This window comes from Columba livia, chromosome Z, assembly GCF_036013475.1.
Source record: "Columba livia isolate bColLiv1 breed racing homer chromosome Z, bColLiv1.pat.W.v2, whole genome shotgun sequence".
NCBI classification, from domain to species: Eukaryota; Metazoa; Chordata; class Aves; order Columbiformes; family Columbidae; genus Columba; species Columba livia.
In genome coordinates, this window is record NC_088642.1 from 10,163,751 (window position 1) to 10,184,246 (window position 20,496).

General features: G+C 59.8%; 1 protein-coding gene across 5 annotated transcripts; it reads left to right on the plus strand.

The window, feature by feature from the left end:
- Positions 1–630: 630 nt before the first annotated feature.
- On the plus strand, positions 631–16,533 carry DNAJB5 (DnaJ heat shock protein family (Hsp40) member B5). Of its 5 annotated transcripts, none has more exons than XM_065047123.1 (4): positions 631–743; positions 7,328–7,572; positions 9,606–10,204; positions 14,485–16,533. In XM_065047123.1, exons 2-4 carry the CDS (start codon positions 7,362–7,364, stop codon positions 14,716–14,718), a joined length of 1,044 nt encoding a protein of 347 aa, XP_064903195.1. In that variant the 5' UTR covers positions 631–743; positions 7,328–7,361; the 3' UTR covers positions 14,719–16,533. The 5 variants fall into 5 exon arrangements, with proteins under 5 accessions (XP_064903195.1, XP_064903194.1, XP_064903192.1 ...); XM_065047122.1 differs by lacking the exon at positions 631–743 and adding an exon at positions 2,884–3,080; XM_065047120.1 differs by lacking the exon at positions 631–743 and adding an exon at positions 3,088–4,248.
- Positions 16,534–20,496: the final 3,963 nt, after the last annotated feature.

The window sequence follows — 20,496 nt, forward strand, 5'->3', positions numbered from 1 at the left end:
CGATCCCCAGTACAGAACCCTCCGCAGCGTTGGGGCACCGGGCGTGTGATCCAGATACGGGACGCGAACCCCCGACCCCCACACCCCCAGAGACCCTGCAGGGGCCCGGGCGGCTTCGTCCCTCCCTCCCCGCCCCGCCTGCAGCGGCTGCCGCCCCAGCACGGGCAGGGCTGCGGACCCGCACGGGTCTCGGCCCATGCGTTACCCTTGACGATCCGGGTTCGAGTCCCAGCGCTCCCCACTCGCCCTCGGCGCCCCGTGCGCCGCACCCGAGGGCGAGACCCCGCACCGGCCCCGACCCACCCGTGACCCCGCGGCCCTGTCCCGCTCCCATCCCCCCCGCAGCTCCCCCAGTCCCGCACCCGCGGGCGGGTGGGGGAAGGGTTGGACGCACGGCGGGAAGGTGACGTCACAGTTTTCCAGAAGATTCCCGCGGGGATCCCTCCGCTACTAACGAGCGCCCGGCCAATGAGAGCGCCCCGAAGAGGCGGTGCAGGCTTGAACTGGCCAATGGAAGGCGACGGGAGGGAGGCGGGGAGAAAAGGGCGGGACGCCGGGACGCCTCGCTTCGCCCCGCCTCCCTCCTTAGGAAAGCCAATGAGCGCTGCGTCTAAGCGGCGACGGACAGCCCGCCGACCCAACGGGGCGGGGCGCGCGCGGGCGGGACTCCCCTGACGTGGCGGCCGGGAGGCGGGGGAGGGGGCGGCTCAGCGAGCGCGCGGCGCCCCGGGACAGCGGGATCGGTGAGTGAGGGGGGCGGCGGCGGCTCAGCCCCGCTGCGCTGCCCCACACAGCCCGGCCCGCGGGTCACAGCGCGTCCGTGCCGCTGCCCGCGGGCAGGGTGTCGCTGTGGGGCTTGGGCGGGGGGTCGAACCTCCTGCCCCGCGGGGTGACAGGGTGTCACTGCGGGGCTGGAAGGGTCAGTCCCCTTGTCCTGTGGGGTGACAGGGTGTTGCTGTGGGGCTGGGAGATCAGTCCCTCTGCCCCTTGGCGTGACAGGCTGTCACAGTGGGGTCAGTGCCCCTGCCCCGTGAGGTGACACGGTGTCGCTGTGGGGTCAGTCCCCCTGCCCCATGAGGTGACACGGTGTCACTGTGAGGCTGGGGGGTCAGTCCCCCTGCCCCATGAGGTGACACGGTGTCACTGTGAGGCTGGGGGGTCAGTCCCCCTGCCCCATGAGGTGACACGGTGTCACTGTGAGGCTGGGGGGTCAGTCCCCCTGACGCCTGGGATGACAGTGTCGCTGTGGGGTCAGATCCCTTGCCCCATGGGGTGACACGGTGGGGCTGGGGGGGTCAGTCCCCCTGCCTTATGGGTGACAGGGTGTCACTGTGGGGCTGGGAGATCAGTCCCCTGTGCCCTGGGGGGTGACAGGACGTGGCTGGAGAGGTCAGTTCCCCTCCCCTGTGGGGTGATAGGGTGACACAGCGTCTCTGTGGGCTGAGGTGTCAGCCTTGTGCCCCGTGGGGTGACAGGGTGTTGCTGTGGGGCTGGTCTTGTCAGTACCTCTGCCCCATGGGGTGACAGGGCCTTGCTATGGGGCTGGGGTGGTCAGTGCCTCTGGTGAGAGTGTGCCCCTGTAGGGCTGGGAAGGGAAGATGGCGACAGGTCATCAGGTCATCCGATGTGGGGGTTAAACCTCTGCCATGGAGTGACAGGATGTCTCTGTGGGGCTGGTGGGATCGGCCCCTCTGCCCGTGGGTGACAGGGTGTACCTGGGGGACTGAATGCAGGGCAGGAAGGGGCTGATGCCTCTGTCCCCATGGGGTGACAGGGTTTCCTGGTGGGGCTTGTGTTAACTGCTCTGCCCTACCTAGTGACAGTGTGTCCCTATGGGTGCGAAGAGGGTAGGAGGAAGGGGTTAATCCCCTGGCCCATAACAGTAAAAGCGCATCCAAGTGGGGCTGGGAGAAAGGGGTTAAAGCCCCTGCCCCATGGGGCTGTAATACAGCCCTGTAGGGCTGGAGAGGGCGGTGAGGTGAGGGTTAACCCGCCCCCCACCACCACTTTGGAGGGCATAAGGTGCCCTGTTGAAGCTGTGTGATGTGTCTAGGAAGGGGTTAACATCCCACCCACCCCAGGTGCCCCGGTGGGGGCACCAGTGTACCCCAGTGAGGCTGAATTGCGTGGTGAGGAAATGGGTAAATCCCCTTCTTGCCAGGTACCAGTAATGGGGTTGGAAGAGCCATCAAGGAAGGAGTTAACTCCTGTCCCCAGTCGAGGTGACAGTGTCCTCCAGGACAGCTGGCAGTGGGGAGGAAAGGGCTAACCTGCTTTCCCCGTGGGGGCACATGGTGGGTCTCTATGGGGCTGGGGGCTGGCAAGGGGTCACCCCAGGCTGGGGTCAGCACCCTTGTTGGGGGCATGACAGGAACTGAACCCTCGCCATGCAAGTGAAGCTTCTCACTGAGCTTCTAAATGGGGGCACCGCCTGTGGGGGGGCTTAACCCCATCCCCACATGGGTCTTAGCCCCACAGCAAGGGCTGGGGGAGCTGGGCAGTGCAGTGAGGGGGCTTAACCCCATCCTCACACCAATGTGAGCACCCCATTGGGGCTGACAAGTAGAGATCCCACATGGGGAGGCAGCAAGAGGGGCTTGACCCTGTCTCCACACCGTTGTGAGCACCCCAGTGGGGCTGGAGAGAGGAGAGGGGTGGGGGGGCTCGACCCCATCCACACACAGGGGCTGGTGCCCCGTGGGTATGGAGGTGGGAGCCCCCATATGGGGAGACACTGAGGGGGTCCTGACCCGTCCCCACGCAGGAGGGGCTGTCAGCGGGGGCTGTGCTGGCAGAGGCAGCGAGGGGAGGGTTAACCCTGTCCCCACGCAGGTGCTGGCACCCCAGTGGGGCTGTCGGTGGGGAGGGGGAGGCGGGCGGTGCGTGTGGGGGCCCGGGGAGGGGATGATTCATTGCTGGGTAGTCATGACATTGCTGCCTGCCTGCCTGCGGCTGCCAACCAACACGGGCACGGGTGGCTCTGCCTGCCCTGGTGCGCCGACATCCCCTCCGGCTCCCTGACCGAACGCGGGACGCACAGCCATGCCGGCCATCCTGCTCTTCTGGAGCCGCGCCGAGAGGTACGCGCCGGCACGGCACCCTCCCGGCTCCCCCCGGCTCACCCGCCCCGGTGCCCAGCGAGCCACCGGACCCCCAGCCCCTGGGAACACCAGCGGCTGTCACCTGCCCGGCGCTTTGCTCGCCGAGGGTGGGATGCAGCAGCCGCCCAGTGATGTCCCGGCACGGCTGCCCGATTTCGGTGCGGGGCATCCGGAGAGGATGCTGTCTGTGGCCCGCGAGTGACGGTGACAGAGCAGGGGAGGACGCGGTGGCATTGGATTTCTTTGGCGCGCCTGAAGGTGACTTCTCAGAAGTAGGTTTTGTGCCACCAGGCTTGGAGGAGGCACCGTCCCGGTGCCCCGCTGCAATGTGGGGGGCTCCAGGTGCTGGGGGGTAGCTGGGTCGGACCCCTTCAACTGGGGGACTGGCACTCGGGGAGTGGGACACAGGGACCCCTGTGCGGCCGAAGAGGAAAGCTGGGGAGGTGCGAATTGGTTAACGTGACTTTTTTCCACATCACTGCCGCCCTACTTTTCTCCCTCCCCGATTCGCCTGGGGGGTGCAAAGCCCTGGGCGTCAGCAGACCCGTTTTTGAGGGAGGCTGGGGGGCTCCTGGCTGCGCTCCCTGTGCCTCAGCGGGGGACGTGACGGTAACGGGGTGGCCGTGCGCCTTGCGGCAGCGGGGCGGGAGGATGCTGGAGCTGACGGCAGAAGTGTCTTAATCCAGCGGCTTAGCGAGAAAGCGTCAAGAAACCAATTAAAAGGGAAATTACATCTCGGCGAGTGGCTCCATTGAAGGGTCCCCCCTGCGTGCGGCTGGGGAGCACACAAAGGACGGCAGCTCCCTGGCAGCTCACCGGCAGCGCCACTCAGCGCCCACTTGCCCATCACCGAAGCCCTTTGGGACCTGTCCTGGGAGTGGAGGTCAGAGCCCACCGTGGCCGCCAGGCTGGCAAGGAGCTGCCGTTTCGGTGTGCCGGACGAGCTGGAGGGGGCAGCTTGCCACCAGAGCATCCCTTTGCAGCGGCATCCCCGGCACGAGCCGGCACCGTCCTCCTGCCGCCCGCCGGTGCCTCCCAGCCAGGCACGCAGCGCCCGCCAGCACCCGCGGACAGCCGCGATGTTCAAAATAAAACTAGAGCCTTTAAAAGTGGCAGCTTGGACTCTGAATGTGTTCGTAAAGTTTCGGTAAGTGGGTTTCTGCCTCTCAGCCTCGCAACCTCACGTTAAACCATCGGTGCCTGTCCCCGGCGTCCTGCCATGACCTGGCACCCCGAGATGGAAAAAGAAGTAATAATTTTACTGTGCTGCTGCCGGGGTGGGTTTGTTCCCTTAGATGACTGCCGAGCGGAGGGATTACATCAAACGATTGCTATTCAGCTGATGCGCTCATCCAGAGGTTGCACGGGCTGATGTCATGTGTGAGGCCAGAACAAAGATTTAATTTTTTATTTAATTTTTTTTTGCTCTGTATGTGTGTGTGTGGTTGCAAGAGGAGTATGGAGGCTGGGCTGGCTCGGCACGGCCGGAGGATGTTTGTGGTTTTCTGCCAGGGCTGTGGCTTGTCCGGTGGCATCTGGGTTGGGGGGCGATGCAGGAATGGCTTTGCCCGCCTGAATCCCACCCTGCGGCACCTTCCCACCACCCCCCCGCTCCCGAGGGGGTTAAATGGGAAAGGGGGAGAGGATGACTGAGCAGAAGGGAGAGAGGAGCTTGTGGCAAGGCGCAGCTGATCCCAGGAGGTGGGAGGGAAGGAAGGAGGGAGGGAGAGAAGGAGGCTCTGCGGGGACAGAGTCGTGTTTTACCATCATCGCGCATGTGAGCGGTGTCGCCTCCGGAGTGTGCCTTAACCCACCGGGTCACCCGCCGGCAGCTGGTCCTCACCTGCACGGTAAATCGCGGCATGGGGATGCGTTTTTGTACGGAAATGATCCCCGAGCTCTGACCCCAGACAGGTGAAGGGGTTCCTGGCTCACGAGGGTCCCTGGGGGGGCATCCCCACCCCAACCAAAGACCCCTTGGCGGTCAAGACTGGAGGTCTTGTGGGTGGTGACAGAGTTTTGCTGGGTTGGGATGTGTGTTTGTGGGAAGTGCTGTGGGGTTTTTGCCGGACAAGGGGGTCCTGGTGGTGTTGTCCGACGGGGCTGTGTGTGGTCGGAGACGGACGCTGTCATACCTGGGGGGGACAACGGGAGTTTTGCCGCCTCCAGGTCTCTCAAGCCGCGGTGCGACGGGGTTGTGTTCATCGCTGCCTGGCTTGCCCACCTGTGGGGGCGGTGGCACTGTCCGGACAGGGGCCAAATCCTGCTTCGCATCCCGATCCTTGTCACAGGGAGGCACTGCCCCACGTTGGAAGTTGCCATGGAGACAGGAGGCGTTGGGGTGACCTTTGGCGGGGGCTTGGTGGATCACCTCTCACACCCCCCATCACTTGCCTGGGGTCTCCCCCAGCACCCCAGCTCCGCAGGGAGGGCAGCTGGGGGGCGGGCAGGGGACAGAGCACCCCCGGTGTCTGCGTGGGCTGAGTGCTGGCAGCAGCTCTGCGCGGGAGCTGGTATGGAAACATGCTGGCATCCAGGAGCTGCCGCGGGAGATGCTGACGGATGCTCTTAACACCCCCAGGGACCTTCTCCCACCTCTTCTGTGCCCCCCCCGGGCTGCCTCACGTGTGCGTGGGTGCCCCCATCTCCCCTCACTGTGTCTGTCAGAGGTCTTGGGTGCCTTAGCCCTCCTCCCCGCCTACAGCACAGGACTTGCTCCCTGTCTGGGGCAAAAAAGAGCATAAATTGGTGTTTCTGATTGAGGTGGCTGACCTCCAAGCCCCCGTAGCAGCTACCCCACAGCAGAGGGGTTATTGCCCGAGGCGTGTCCCAGGGCAAGCCCTGGATGGCTTGGATGGATGCCAGGGGCTCCATGCAGGTGCCTGGCCACCCTTATCTGAGCCGCTGCGGTTTGCGGGGGATCTCTCTGTGAGCTCCAGTGGGAGCTTATGGATAAAGCATAGATGTGGAGGAACGTCTGGTAATCTGTGTGATGGTGAAGGAAAGGGCCAAGGCTTACAGCTGGTGCAGAAACCCATCTGCTGGGGGGGCTGCACAGGGTCACTGGGAGCAAGGATGGGGTGGAAGTTTTAGCGTAGCAGGGAGCAGGAGGGCTCAGTGGGGAGCAGGGGGTCTGCTGGGGCAACACCTGGAAAAGAACCAGGCCAGCAGCAAGCACCAAGCTGGGCTGTGTGAGGCTGGGGGACAGGCCAGGCTTGGGGAGCTGGAGGTCACTGTCAGATAACAGAAGATCGAGAGGTGTCCTTGGGGGAGTGTGGTGGTTGCTCAGCCTCTGCCCGGAGGAGCTGCCCTCCCGGCTGCTCCACCACCTCCCTGGGTCTCTGTGACTCCAGCAGCGTGACCAGGGCAGGAATTAATCGCCTGTCCTTTTCCTTCCTTGGGTTATGGCCACCCAGTTTTCCATGCCTTAGTATAGGCATGGCCCTGGCCTCGGCCCCCGCGTGGTGGAGGGAGCGAGCCCTGGGCTTCTGGGTTACTGCAAGATGTCACTGAAGGCTCTCGGGGAGTGCAAGTCAGGCTAGAAAGTGGTGGGGGTTTTTATTAAAAAAAAAAAAAATAGCGCCCTCCCACCATCACAAGATGTTTCTGTCTAACGGCTTCGTTCTCTCTTCGTTAAATACAAATTACGGCTCTGACACGCTGGAGGCGCTTATCTCCAGCTGGATGCCAGTTGCTTTCAGGAACAAAATGTTTGAAGTTCCTTTAAGGTGAAGGCAGCAGCACGGTCCCTGCTGCTGCTTTCAGCCTCCAAAAACCTCCTGTCATCACCCCAGCTCCCATCCCGGCTGGGGCAGAGCCAGGAGGGGACAGTCACAGGCCAAGGGCCACATTTAGACATAGCTCAGCCGTCCCGGCTCGGCGCGGGGGGGACGGGATGGGGACGCGGCCCTGGTGTGACGTTAGTGGCGGCGTGGCCTCTATAATAATGCTGCGCCCCGGGACAGGCTTCTCCCTCTCCCCGCCAGCCTCGGAGATGAGTCTCCCCATCCCTAGCGTGGGGCTCGGGGGGGTAAAACCAGAGCCAGGGCACATCCTGGTGCCAGGGCTCTGAGCGCCGGTGGGAAGCGTGGACTTGAGCCGGCTCTGGTGCTGCTGGCCGTGGGGACGTGGGGAGCACCAGCTCCGTGACAAGTGTGTGCCGATCCCATCCCCAGCCTACCCTGGTGCCACGTTCGCCTTACGGAGAGCTGTCTTTTTGCTTTCAGGAATAAGTACTCAGCTCCCGGCAGTGTCGCCGTCATGGGGAAGGACTATTACAAGATTTTGGGCATCCAGTCCGGTGCTAACGAGGATGAAATCAAGAAAGCCTATCGGAAAATGGCCCTGAAATATCACCCCGATAAGAATAAAGACCCCAATGCTGAGGAGAAGTTCAAGGAGATCGCGGAGGCTTACGATGTCCTGAGTGACCCCAAGAAACGAGCTGTTTACGACCAATATGGGGAGGAAGGTAAGGAGATGACCGCTGCCTGCACGGGGGCGGGGGTGCTGGGTCCAAATTGGTTATTAAGGGGCGAGGGGGTGTTTTCACACAGAGCTGTCCCGATGTTTCATGCCTGATAGCTTCAAAATTCCTGGGGGGGTGAAGGCTCCACAGGTGCCAGAAATCACCTCTTATCCCGCTTGTCCCTGGGCTGCTCTGCTTTTCCAACCCATCGTGCTGCTTCCCGGAGTGGCCGGGCTCTCCCTGCCTTCTGCCCCCAAACCCCGGCAAACCGGCTGAGACCATGGATGTGGAAGGAGCTCACCTCCTGGGTCATACCTGGGGTAATTTGTTAGCCACCCTTTAATTAACCTAAATATCCCAGCGGAGAAGTGTTGCTTTTGCCCACATTCCCCCACGTGTTTGGCTGCTGGTCCTGCCATCCTCCCCTGGTACGGTCTGACCTACAGGATTCAGAGCTTTTCCCAATTTAAGTAATAGGTCCTTGTTTTGAAACCAAGCGGTTGCTGTTGTGTGGTGGTTGGCATGGAGGAGGAGGAGGAGGAGGAGAGCCGCTCCACCGCAGGCGGCCTTATTAGTCGAAGATGGAAGAGCGCAACCCCATTCGAGGAGAGCGCCGAATAGCATCTGCATTAATCAGCCCAGGGCTTGGGTGCTTAAAAGAGCAGGAGGTCTGGCAGGAGCAGGCTGCTGGGTGGAAGGGGCAGCCCCTCTGGCGGGGCCAGCGGGCAGGTGCATCCCCAAACAAGCCACCAGCAGAATTAACCAGCGGTGGGTTAATTCTCGACCCGTTAATTATGTCAGGGCTGTGGTGGATGAGCCACCGGCAGAATTAACCAGCAGTGGGTTAATTCTCAGCCCATTAGTTATGTCAGGGCTGTGATGGACACGCCGAGCCAGAGTGATTTGCTGTGTAAAATGAGAAGTGTCTGTCGCAAGTGGGAAACCAGCCTTTCCCCAAAGGCACCTGAAATTGGACCCACTGGCGCTGGTGTCACCGAGAGCACCTAAAACCAGAGCGAGTTAAGGAGGGAGGGAAGAGCAGCCCCCTCCTGGCAGGGGGACAGGGAGTGCCAGCAAAGCCAAACCCCTTTGGCATCGGACCAGTCGGAGTCCATGGGCCCCCTCACACCTTTTGTTTCCCATCAGGTTCCTTTTTTTTTTGGAGCAACATGTCCCCCAAACTTGCCTGCCCTGTGTTTGTCCCCCTCATATCTCCTGCAGCAGGGGGCTGGCACAAGAGGCAGCCCGTCAGAAATAGCCCTTCACTGTCACCAGCGTGCCCTGAAAATAGTCCTGGAGCTAGGCTTCGCTTAACCCTTCCCACCCCTCCTGGTCAAAAATAGCTGTGCGGAACATGTGTGACCTCTTTGGGGAGGGCACTTGCTCTGTGCCTTGGCTGCTTGGGACTTGTGGGGTTTACAGTGACATAAGGCTCAGCCCAGGACCTGGTCGGGGAGTTTCCCCTGGGAATGGTTGCCAAAAGGTCCAAATCTTGATCTTACCTGGCGTTTTGCAGAGTCTGTGCAGAGGGAGCTGTGTGCCGAGCTGGAGGTCTGACCTCCACCCACCCTGCCACCCAGAGCCGTGGTCGCTGAACCTGTTCTCACCTGCCGGACACGATGCTCCTAGACCAAGGCCATCGGCGCAGCCTGAGAGACAGGGCTATTTGGGCAGAAAGGAGCCTGCCCATGGGCAAAAATGGAAATGGGCTGGTCAGGAAATGTTTTGAATGCAAACGCTGTGAACTGGGTGGAGAAAACCAAAGAAGCACTTCAGTAGGGAAAAAACCTGAATGGATTTTGTGCTTGCTGGGTGTGGGGGCAAGAAGGACTGTGTGTCATGGGTAGAGGTGGTGCCTTCCTTGCCCACGCTCTCTGCAGGTGACTGGGCTGGAGAGGGTGACCTGCACCCCCAGGAGATGCTGGAAAGGCTGCCTGGAGCCAGCAGAGTCTGTGCTCCTGCCTGGAAAGTGCTGTCCTGGCACAGTGTCCACTGGCGGGGAGTGTTCTTGTCTCATCTTACCCCTTCTATTCCAGGTCTCAAAACTGGAGGTGGCTCCTCAGGTGGCTCAGGGAACACTTTCCACTACACCTTCCATGGAGACCCACACGCCACCTTCGCATCCTTCTTCGGAGGCTCCAACCCTTTTGACATCTTCTTCGCCAGCAGCCGCTCCCGGATGTTCAATGGCTTTGACCAGGAAGACATGGATATCGATGTCGATGATGACCCTTTCAGTGCCTTCGGCCGGTTTGGCTTCAACGGCATTAATGGCGTTCACCGGCGGCACCAGGAGTCTCTGCACTCGCGGAGGAAGGTCCAAGACCCACCCATCATCCACGAGCTCAAGGTGTCCCTGGAAGAGATCTACCATGGCTCCACCAAGAGGATGAAGATCACCCGCAGAAGGCTCAATGCTGATGGCCGGACCATGCGGACTGAGGACAAGATCCTAAACATTGTCATCAAGCGCGGTTGGAAGGAGGGAACCAAAATCACCTTCCCCAAAGAAGGGGACGCCACCCCAGACAACATCCCTGCTGACATCGTCTTCATCCTCAAGGACAAGCCTCACTCGCACTTCAAGAGAGACGGGACAAATGTGGTCTACACGGCAAACATCAGTCTTAAAGAGGTGGGTGTGACGGGGAAATCTCGTGGGGTGGGAGGTGGTGCTGGGTCGTGGCATGCAGGGCCATGACAGGAGTCTGTCCTTGTTCTGCGCCGATGAGGAGGGACCAGGTAGGTCCTGAGAGACTGTAGCAAAGGCCTCTGCAGAGAGCAGCTGCCGAGGCCAACTCGTGCTTGGTTTTGGATGTGCTCAGCCCCTGTGCCAGGTGTAGGACACAAGTGCTGTAGTCCCTGCTGAGTGCACCTTGCTTCTTGAGCCAATACAGGTGGTATTTATCCATTTTCTTCCTTGCCCATGTGGCGCATCCGTCTATTTTAGCATAGGGTGTTCACATATGGAAGAGAGCCCAGATTCTCTCTAGGAACAAGGGAAAACCCAAGTTGGCCAGTGTGTGTCTGGTACCTGCTTGTTCTCCTAGCTTAGTTACTGTCCAGGACATCCCGGGCAGCCTCTCCCATGGACAGAAAGCAGAATCATGCCAAGAAAGCTGGTACCTTGCCCTCCTTGAGTGATACCTTAGCCAAAACCAGCTCGTTTCCTTGGTTCTGGCTTTCCTAGGTGAAGAACCAAATAAAAGAAATGTTTCAGGCAGTGAGCAAAGCCCAGCCCATCCCGGCTGCCAGTGCCAGGGCTGACAGCAGGGCTGGGCGCATCAGTGACAGTGGGGCTGGGCGCATCGGTGACAGCAAGGCTGGGCACACCGGTGACAGCAAGGCTGGGCACACCGGTGACAGCGGGGCTGGGCACATCGGTGACAGCGGGGCTGGGCACATCGGTGACAGCGGGGCTGGGCGCATCAGTGACAGCGGGGCTGGGCGCATCGGTGACAGCGGGGCTGGGCACATCGGTGACAGCGGGGCTGGGTACATTGGAGCCAGCGAGCTGCGCGGGGGTGGGAGAGGAAAGGTAGAGCACCCCAGAACAAGATGTGCCGTTTGCCGCCGCTGCTCTGTAACTACTTTTTATTAAATCACAGCTGGCAGCTGCATTTAACATTGACACTTTTGGCAGCTGCCATTTGCTGTTCCTTTCAGACTGTAGACGCTGTCTGTCTTCTTAATGAGCTGATTTCTTTTTTTCCCCTTCCCGAAGACAGATTTATGTTCTCAAATGCATTTAATAGAAATAAGCTCAATGAGCCAGACCTGAGGTAGGGAAACGTGAGCTCGTTAGCGTGCCAGCGAGTCAGAAGAGCTTTGCGGTGTCTCTGCAGCCCCGCTGGGGCTGTGACTGGGTGAACTGGGAGCACGGGGCAGCCGCACGGGTCAGACAGAGCTGGGTGCTCCTGGAGCAAACTCAGCTCCAGTGAACCTGCAGACGCGGTAGCTGGATTTCTTTCTCATTGCGACGTGAAGAGGTTTATTCCTGCAGTGACTGGCTCCCCTGGCCACTCCAGAAATACTCGGGAGAGGCTGCCTTATTTATGGAGCTATGCGTGCCATATCTCAGATATTTCCTTCTGTGCATTCCCGTATCTGTAAAAGTAACCCCGAGCTGGCTGTGCTGATGTCCAGACCACGTTAGCCCAAGTCCGTGCTCTGCTCAGGCTGAAGGGACTTTTGCCTGGAGTTGCCCTTTGAGCAGCGAGTGGAGAAACCTGCTCCAGCCCCACGTGCTGTTGCACCAGAAGTTCTGGTGCTGGGCGCCTGTGATTTCCGTGCCCAAGGCATGTTTGCACAATGCAGTCACAAAGGCGAAGATTGCTGGTTTGGGCAAACTCATTGTGTCTTTGAGCTGGATTGTCTGGTCTCTGTCCTCCCCCACCGCAGACCCAACATGCTGGGCATCCTTGGGGAGCTGCCGGTCTGGCTGCCAACCCCAACCTGCTGGTGGTAGATGCTCTGCTGCTTTTATCTTCCAAGAGAAGTACCTCAAGTGCTCCGGAGCACGAGCGGGTGTCAGGAGCTCCCCCGCTCCATATGCCACCACCTCAGTACGTGATGGGATACAACGTCTTCGTCACCTCAGCCTGCAGCCGTGGCCCTGGGCGCTCTCCTTGCACCCTCCCTCCTTGCGAGGATGCCTCTTTTACCTTGAGTTTTAGTATTTCCTGCTGCCAGGAGAGCAGCGCAGCACGATGCCAGCAGGCAGAGCTGGCGGGTGGTGGGTGCTGTGACCCAGCTCGTGGCCATACTGGGGACAAGGCACGTGCTGCTCAGGCTGGAGGTGCTCAGGAGAGCATCTTCCTCCTCCTGCACTCCACAGACCTCTCTGTGGAGCACTCCGGGAAGACAATGTCCCCCCAGCCCTTGTGTCATGGTGCCTGGGTGCCCTGTCCCCTGTCTGTGGTGGCACGGAGTGCTTGCCACGAGGCTTCTGCAGGAGCCGGAGGTGCATGAGGGGCTTCCCCTGGGCTGCAGGGAAGTGTCCCTTCCTAAAATTACAGGTGCGCATGGCAGAGGGAGGAGTGACACCCTGCTGCTCAGATCTGCAGGCAGCACTTGCCCTCGGCAGCCGCCCGCTTTGCATCCTTTACCTGGTGTCACCTTCCCCCGAGCACCCGCAACCGGTGGCAACGTCCCCCCTCCCCGTGGCATCGCTGCGAGCGGAGGAGGACCCGGCGCTGACCTAGATAAAGCTCTGCTCAGCTACCGAACCCGCAGCAGCTTCATCCCAAGGGATAAACCCAGCCTCTTTCTAGGATGCGGGGCAGCTCCCGCGGTTGGTGGTGTTACTTCAGCAACCCGTTTCCCAAATGCCAGAGAAGTTTGAGCAAGAGTGAAAAACAGGGACATACGGTGGAGGAGCCGCCGCCTCGGATTCTCGCATCTTGGCTCTAGGAAGGAAACATTAAGATCCCGTCTGCCTTCACTGTTAACGCCTGCTCCTGCTCCCATCCCTCTGCCTGCCCCGTCCATGTGTTCCCATGGGGAGCTCAGGTTCTCTTTCCCGTTTTGTGGCTGGAGATGTCCTTTCGCTGGCACGCAGCCCCGTGCAGCCCTCCACGGCGCGTGATGGTGGGCACCGGCAAGCAGAAGGGCTCCAGCATCCCAGGGCAGAAGTGCACTGATGGGGGGAGCTTGTCCTTTGCCTCCCCCCAGCCTGCTGGAGCTCCAGCCAAGCACCTGCTGCTCACACAGAGCTGGGGATGGGTTTTGTCCTGCAGACAGAAAAGCTCATCCTGGAGGAGACCCTTCCCTGGAGGAGACCCTTCCCAGGAGAAGACCCTTGCACATGAGCAAGGAGATGGCCCCAGCTCTCCATTTCTCAGCTGGCTCCAGCGCGGGTCCCTCCGCAGTCACCCTGGGCCATCAGCCCGCAGCCAGTGGCCAGCAAGAGCAGGAGAGACATCTTTTGGTGCCAGTTGCTGCTCTGCCACCAGAGGCTTCTCCTGGGGAGGGGGATGCAGAGCATCCCACTGTCAAACCCAGAAACAGCAAATTGCATCCTCTTCCCTTTACAGGGTGTTTTTAGGGGGACGGCAGGGCTAGGGCCCCAGGACACAGCTCAGGAGGGGCAAGCCTGCACCAGCCACCCCCCAGGAAGCTCAATGCTGTACCCCTGGTGCCTCCCCCCCACTTTCCAGAAGCATCTCTCTGCAGTCCTCTCCCTCAGCCCTTGCTGAAAGCCTGGAGACGGTTCTGCCCACGTGTATGCCAGAGCCGTCTGAGTTATTTAAGGACACCAGGATTTTTCTTGCTGCATTCCGGCGTCACGTGGCTCAGCTGATGCAGCCGGCTTGCGGCTGCTGCGGGGGGCTGGGGGACAGCGGGGTGGCACCCACAGAACCTGCTCTTGGCTTTGCAGTAGGGACCGGACAGGATGACCAGCCCCTCCGGGACTGCGGCTTCCAGGAAAGCTCCGCGCTGTGCTGCGGCTGCAGCCTTCTGGGGGGGACAGGACACGGGCTGTGCTATAGATAACCCCAGTGCCGGGCAGGGACAATGGCAGCTGATGAGCCACGGCGGCATCCGATGATCTCAGCTGGATTTTCGGCTGCCCGAGGTTGGGCAGAGAGGCCGGGGAAGGGGCTAAATTTATCCGGTCCTGTTGCTGCGAGCTGGTGCCTGCTGGTGGTGCCTCCTGGGAGCCCGGGAGGTGGGGAGGGGATCCTTCCCCCAGGGGACTGTGGAACCCCCTCTTCTGGGGCGCCTTCTCCTGCAGCCCAGTTGGCGGTGGTCAGGCTGGCACCAGCAAAGCGCTGCTGGGCATCAGCTGGTGCTCTAGGGCATCATCCACGCAGAGCTGGGCGGTTTAACCCGGGAAGCAGACGGTGGTGTGGCCGTCGGGATGTTTTGGGGTGTCAGCCCCGTCTGATGATTCGTTCCTTCTTCTCCCCCCAGGCCTTGTGCGGCTGCACCGTGAACATTCCCACCATCGACGGGCGGGTGATCCCGCTCCCCTGCAACGACATCATCAAGCCGGGGACAGTGAAGAGACTGCGTGGGGAGGGGCTGCCCTTCCCCAAGGCCCCCAGCCAGCGAGGAGACTTGATCGTGGAGTTCAAAATCCGCTTCCCGGATAGAATAGCTCCCCAGACGAGACAGATCCTCAAGCAGCACCTCCCGTGCTCCTAAAGCCCGGGGGGGACTCTCCTCCAAGCAGCAATACTCCAAATGCTCCGTGTCGCGGCATTCAGCCCGCATGAAGCAGAGGTGCCACAGCACTTTCAAATGCAAAAAAAAAAAAGAAAGAAAAAAAAAAGACAACAAAAAACCAACCACTCACACCATATTTAGTTCCCCAGAATCCCACCCAACCTGCTCCCCATCCATCCCTCTCCCCGTCCATCCCTCTCGACCCCTTTTCTACTCCAGCGCCAGGGAGGCTCCTGCCCATCACAGCTCTCCCGGCTGCCAAACCTTGTCTTTATCTTCCCTCAGAGGTCCAGGTTTTGCGCCTCGCACAAGCGACTGGTGTGGGCGCTTTTCCCGGGGAGCTGCATCACATCGTGGGGTTTTTTTTCATGTCACCCGCTTACCAGGCCACTTTTCCCACAAAAGGCTGGACTTGTCGGGGTCCGGTGCAGTGTAAATAAGACTCCGCAAGATCCGGCGTCCTCGCTGTTGGTTTTTCTCTTTCCCCTCTTCAATACTTGCTGCTGTTCGGGGTCCCGGCTGTACCGGGGAGCCCATCGCTCCCACCCGCGGTGCCCCCCATTTCCCCCCGTAGCCGGACTGTTTTCTCACCCGGGCCCGCGGTACCGAGTCGTGCCGCGGTCCTCTCTCCTGTGCCAAGCCTACAACCGAGCCTCGGCTGTGCCAAATGACGGAGCACATGGGGATGGTCCCGTCCAGCCTCCCGCCCTGCCCGGGGCTGTCCCCGGCCCCGCGACAGCCCGGGCTGGAGCTTCTTGTTCAGATGTGTTGAGTTTGCATTGCCGCTTTCTTTTTTTAAATAGATATATATATAGAGCTCGTTAGATAAACTCCGTGAGGGTTTTTCTCTGCCCATTTTGGGGATCCTGGCGTGGTGCACCCTGACTTCTTTTTTTTTTCGTGAAGGGGATGATTTAGCTGCACAAACATCAAACCCGTCATGGGGGGGTGTGCGTGTGGCACAAGTCCGGGTGCAAAAGCAAAGCCAAGTGTGAGCAGAGCTGTGGGTTTCACTAGCTTTTTGAGTTCAAACTTAGGGTTTTTCATAAGAAGAGACAGGCGTGTGTATATATTTTTCTACAGGGACGATTCATTCAGGAGGTATTCCTGGGCGTCGGGTGGAGCTGGGAGGCACACGAGGCAGTCTGCGTGGTGGCTTCGTTTTCAAATGCTGTATTTTTTTAAAACCTTTGGATTTCCATCAGGAGAATTTTTATATTTCTTACCTTTATCGGCCCACTCTGCCTCGTGCCAGTATTATTTTCTTTTTCCCGGGAAAGGGCTCCTACGGAGCCGGGAGGCGCGTTCGACCTGGCTTTGTGCAGCTCCTCCGCTGCGGCACCTCCAGGAAAACCCCACCAAATACCCCCCTCCGCCCCACGGGTCTTCTTTTTTAAAGAGAAATCTCTGACTTGAAACAGGGGGTCTTTTGGGGCGGGGGGATGAGCGTGGGGCATCTGTTGGGGCTGGGTGTACAGCTGTACAGTGTATCATACAGGGTGTAGAGACCCGTTAGGCGCTGCTTAAGTAGTTGCCCAGTTTGGCCAACGAGGGGACGCCGCCGTTTCCCTCCGCTGGTCCCTGTGGAGTTCGACATGGAGAGAACCCGGTGGACGCCGTGAGCGAGAAGACAGGCCAGCGCGCAGATGCAAGCTGCTTTGTTTTTCTCAGTTTCAATGAGACCTGAATGTTTTATAGTGGGGTCTTTTTGTAATTTTTTTCTTTTTTTTCTTTTTATTTTTTTTTTTTGTAATGTCAGTATTGAGAGAAAAATAAAGTATTTTAAAAAATTTACTTCCTTGGGGGGGTGTTTTGTGATGGGGACGCCGGGCTGTGCGCACGCAGACAGCGGGGACAGGGTCAGAGCTCTGTGACAGGGTTGTCACCACCGCCAGGCTGGCTGGGGACATTCAAGGCTGATGGGGAAACAAGTGACTGGCCTGGCGCCCAGGAACCTTGAGGCTGGTAGGGAGGGGAGGAAGAAATCTGTTTGGTTTGTGTACTGGGTGCACAGGACCTTCAGGGCCTGATAACGAGGGGAAGGGAATGAATACATGTCCCGCTCGGTCACAGAGAATGGTGCTCGCCTGATGAGGCAGTTGTGCTAATGACATTACCAGGGGTTGGGGAGTCAGGGGCTCTGTGTCCCCACGGGGCTCTGGGATGTGGGTGACAAGGGGCGAGTGGGGCTGTGGGCGGTGGGACGGGATGGCAAAGGGGCTCCTTGCTGGCTACTGGGAGGGATGGGAGGTCTCGCTGATACACAGGAAGTTTGCCTAAAAATCTCTCAGCAGAACAGCACACAAGGACGGGTGATGAGAGCGGAAACCATGGTCACTGTGCCTTGGGAGGGAACTGGGCAGAGGCTGCCGAACCCCAAACGGGGGCCATCGCACGCTGCCCCCCACTCGTGGCCATGAAATGACCCCGAGTCTAACCCTGGAGCCCACACCACACATGGGGCTGAGCAGATGGGGGGCAGAGCCAGCACAGCCCCCAGCCCTGGGGTGACAGTGCTGAGGTGACGCAGAAACACCCCTGGGGACGGGGATGTCACTTGGGAGGGCTCGTCCATGGGGCAGAGCCACCTGTTAAGGAATAGGCTTCCCTAGCTTACTGCGTTATTGGGCATAACTGCTTCTTAGAGAGCTCGGTTGGAAACTGCCTGTGTACAATTCACCGAGCATAAATAAGTTTGTTTAGCGTAACTTCTGCAAGCTGTGAACTTCGAACTCTCCGGATCATCATGTGAAAAAGGCCTTGGAGTCCTCAAGCTGGCAGATACGGGAGCTGCCTGGAGACAAAGGAACAGAACAACAGAAAATGTTTTGTCTGTCGCCGATAACTTGTTTTTCTCCAGCTGCAGGTGGAAAACAGCAACTGAAGGTCAGGACTTTGATTGACAGCCCATCTGATGGAAATTAAGGGATCGAGTGAAGAACAGGGAGACCCCAGACTCTAATTTTGCACTTGGCCCAGGGTGATGTGTGGGGCATGGGGGCTTGGATTTTGGGGGTGTAATTGTCCAAGTTTTTTCTGCTGAGGTCCCTCTTCAGGAGGCACCAGCTCGAGCTGCTACGCTGCACATTGAGAATAAATTGTTCATTTTAGAAGAGTTTCTGGAACCTGTACCTGAGTCTCCGCTGCAGGAAACCCCAGGAACAGGAACTCGGCTAGCAGTGTGGAGGAGGGATGCCTGCGGCACGGCGGTGCCCTTGGGGCAGGGTAGCCATGGGGAGGGGTTGCACATGGGACAGGGGATGCCCAAGGTGGGGGGATGCCCTTGGGACAAGGCACGCCAACAAATGAGGCAGAGATGCAGCACCTGTCCCTGGCCCAGAGCAGGCAGGACAGGGGCCCCGCCCCGTGTGGCCACTACCTGCTCTATGTGAGGTTTTGGGGTGCTGCAGGAGGGCCCCAATCCCTCGGGTCAGGGTCCAGACACTAACCTTGAAGGCTTGGCTGAAGATCCCCCGTCCTGCACCCACTGTGGCTGAGCTGCAGCCCCCATGATGTCGCACAGGCCCTATGGGACCCGACTGCAGGGTTGGGGAGGGGGTGACATGGGTCTGGGGCCCCATGGGGAATCCCAGCGGGTCATAAGGAGATGACAACCACAGCGATGACAGGGCTGCCCTCAGCTGCCCCCCTCACGAATTGCACACCACCCGGGGCAAGCCCCATCCACCAGCCCCTCTTCCCCAGCATCTTCAGGGGGGCCAGTCCCCGCAGCAAGGCGCTGGGCAAGGGAGAAGGTGCTGTGGGAAGGCTCTGGCCTCTGCATCTACGGGGGGTCTCTGCTGCAGGGGGGGTCCCTAGAAAGGGGCACAGGCTGAGGCCGAAACCAGTGCCTGGTGCTGACTGCTCTCCTGGGGCTGCTGGGGGGTTCATAGGTGTGGGGGGCACCACCCAAGCTCCCCAGCTGCTGCAGTTGTTGATTTGGGGGCACTCTCAGGCCTTCCAGCAGGTTTACACTGCTCCGCAGCAGGGGCAGATGCTCTCAGAGCTCCCATGGGTGCTGTCCCCACCAGGAGCCACATCCCACAGGCAGCAAGGAAGAAAGATGAGGTTTTGCAGCCCTCCTACTGGATTTAATTAGCATTTGCAATTAGGAGAGACAGTAGGGTAGACGTGGGGTGCTGGGAGCTGAGACACACACCCCACCACCCCATAGTGTCCCGGCCTCTACAGCAGAGAGATGCCAGGGGTGAATCCTTCCCCAGCACTGGCTGGGCTGGTGGGGAGCAAGAAACACGCCCCCCCCTTGCCCGAGCTGAGAAGAGCTTTGAGGCATCCTGGTGAGTGCTTGGCTGGGGTGCAGAGCGGCCCTTTCCCCCTTCCCAGGGGGCTCAGAGGGGCTGGTTCCTGCTTCCCCCCGAGACGGAGCTGCTTCTCTTGGGCTTGCACTGGTGAAGCTGCGGGACAGGAAAGCGAAACCCACAACCCTGCAGAGCTGCAGGGTGAAGTGCAGGCAGGGAAGGAGCTCTGGATTAAGAGTTTCCAGGTACCTGTTAACACATAAAACAGCTGGTGTGGGGCAGAAGCAGCACCAGCCCTCCCCTCCTCAACACCACTGCAACAAGAGAAGGCGATGGCTGATGTAGCTGCAGGAGCCAGCAGCAGCATCTTCTCTAGCAGAGGTAGCATGAGGACAGGGTGGTGCTGGCAGAGCTCGGAAAGTAGGACAGAGCACCTGAGCTGCCCACCATCCCCAGGGACCTTCGTGACCTCCTACCCCTGCAGGGGTTGTGCTATTTAAACACCGCACTCCCAATTCCAGCGCATTCCTTCCCATTGCTACGCACAAGCCCCCTCTCACGGACAGTTCCGTCCTTCTGCCATTTTGAGACTCCCCTTCACATCCAGCGGGTTTGATGGAGCCCCCTGGGATCTGCCAGGCTTTGGGCAGGAAATCCCACCACCCCGCACAACTCCTGCAGGGGAAGGTTGCCCTCTCCTTGGTGGCTCAGGCCCAAAGGCCTGGGGCACCCTTCTGCCACATAATCTGCATTTAACCCTCAGCAAAACCCCTCAGTTCCTGCAGCCCCCTAAAACCGGAGAGCACACGGCCACTCTGTGTCCTGCAGCCACCACCGCAGAGGCTCCCCTGGGCTCAGGGCCGGGCTGTACCCGGGCTCCTGCCCAAGCAGTGGCACCAGGCTCAGGGCTTCTCTCACACAGAACAAAGTACAGCAGGAGCAAGTTTTTCAGTTCAGAGGAGGGAAAATAAACCTAAAGCAAGGCAGGGAGCTGCAAGTGGAATGGAAGGATAAGAACCGTGATCAGAGCCCGGGGATAGGGCAACAACACCGGGCTGGCTGGTACCAGAGCACCAAGACTGTCATCAGAAACCCAAGGGGACACACGAGGTGATGTGCTGATGCTCTTCTCTTCCCTAACCACAGCAGTATCACGCTGCACAGCCCCACAGCCCTGTCCCACCTGCCTTCAGGCAGCGCTTGCAGGACAGGAGGGCTGAATAAGCCCGAGGAGATCTGATGGCTCACGGCCAGCACTGCAGCAGCAACATCAGATCCCCGCTGCCAGGCTCTGCCGGCAGGTGCTTCCTGACAGGCCAGGGCAGGGGACAGACGCCACCAAACCAATTTATTCCACTAACGCGAAGCTAAGAGGTGTCAAGAATGAAGAGCAGCCCCGCAGGCAGCAGGGAAGAACACACCCAGACAGGCTCCACCAGAGCCAGGAGCGCTCAGACACGGGTTTACAGCCCACAGAAAGGAACTGGCGGGGTCTGGC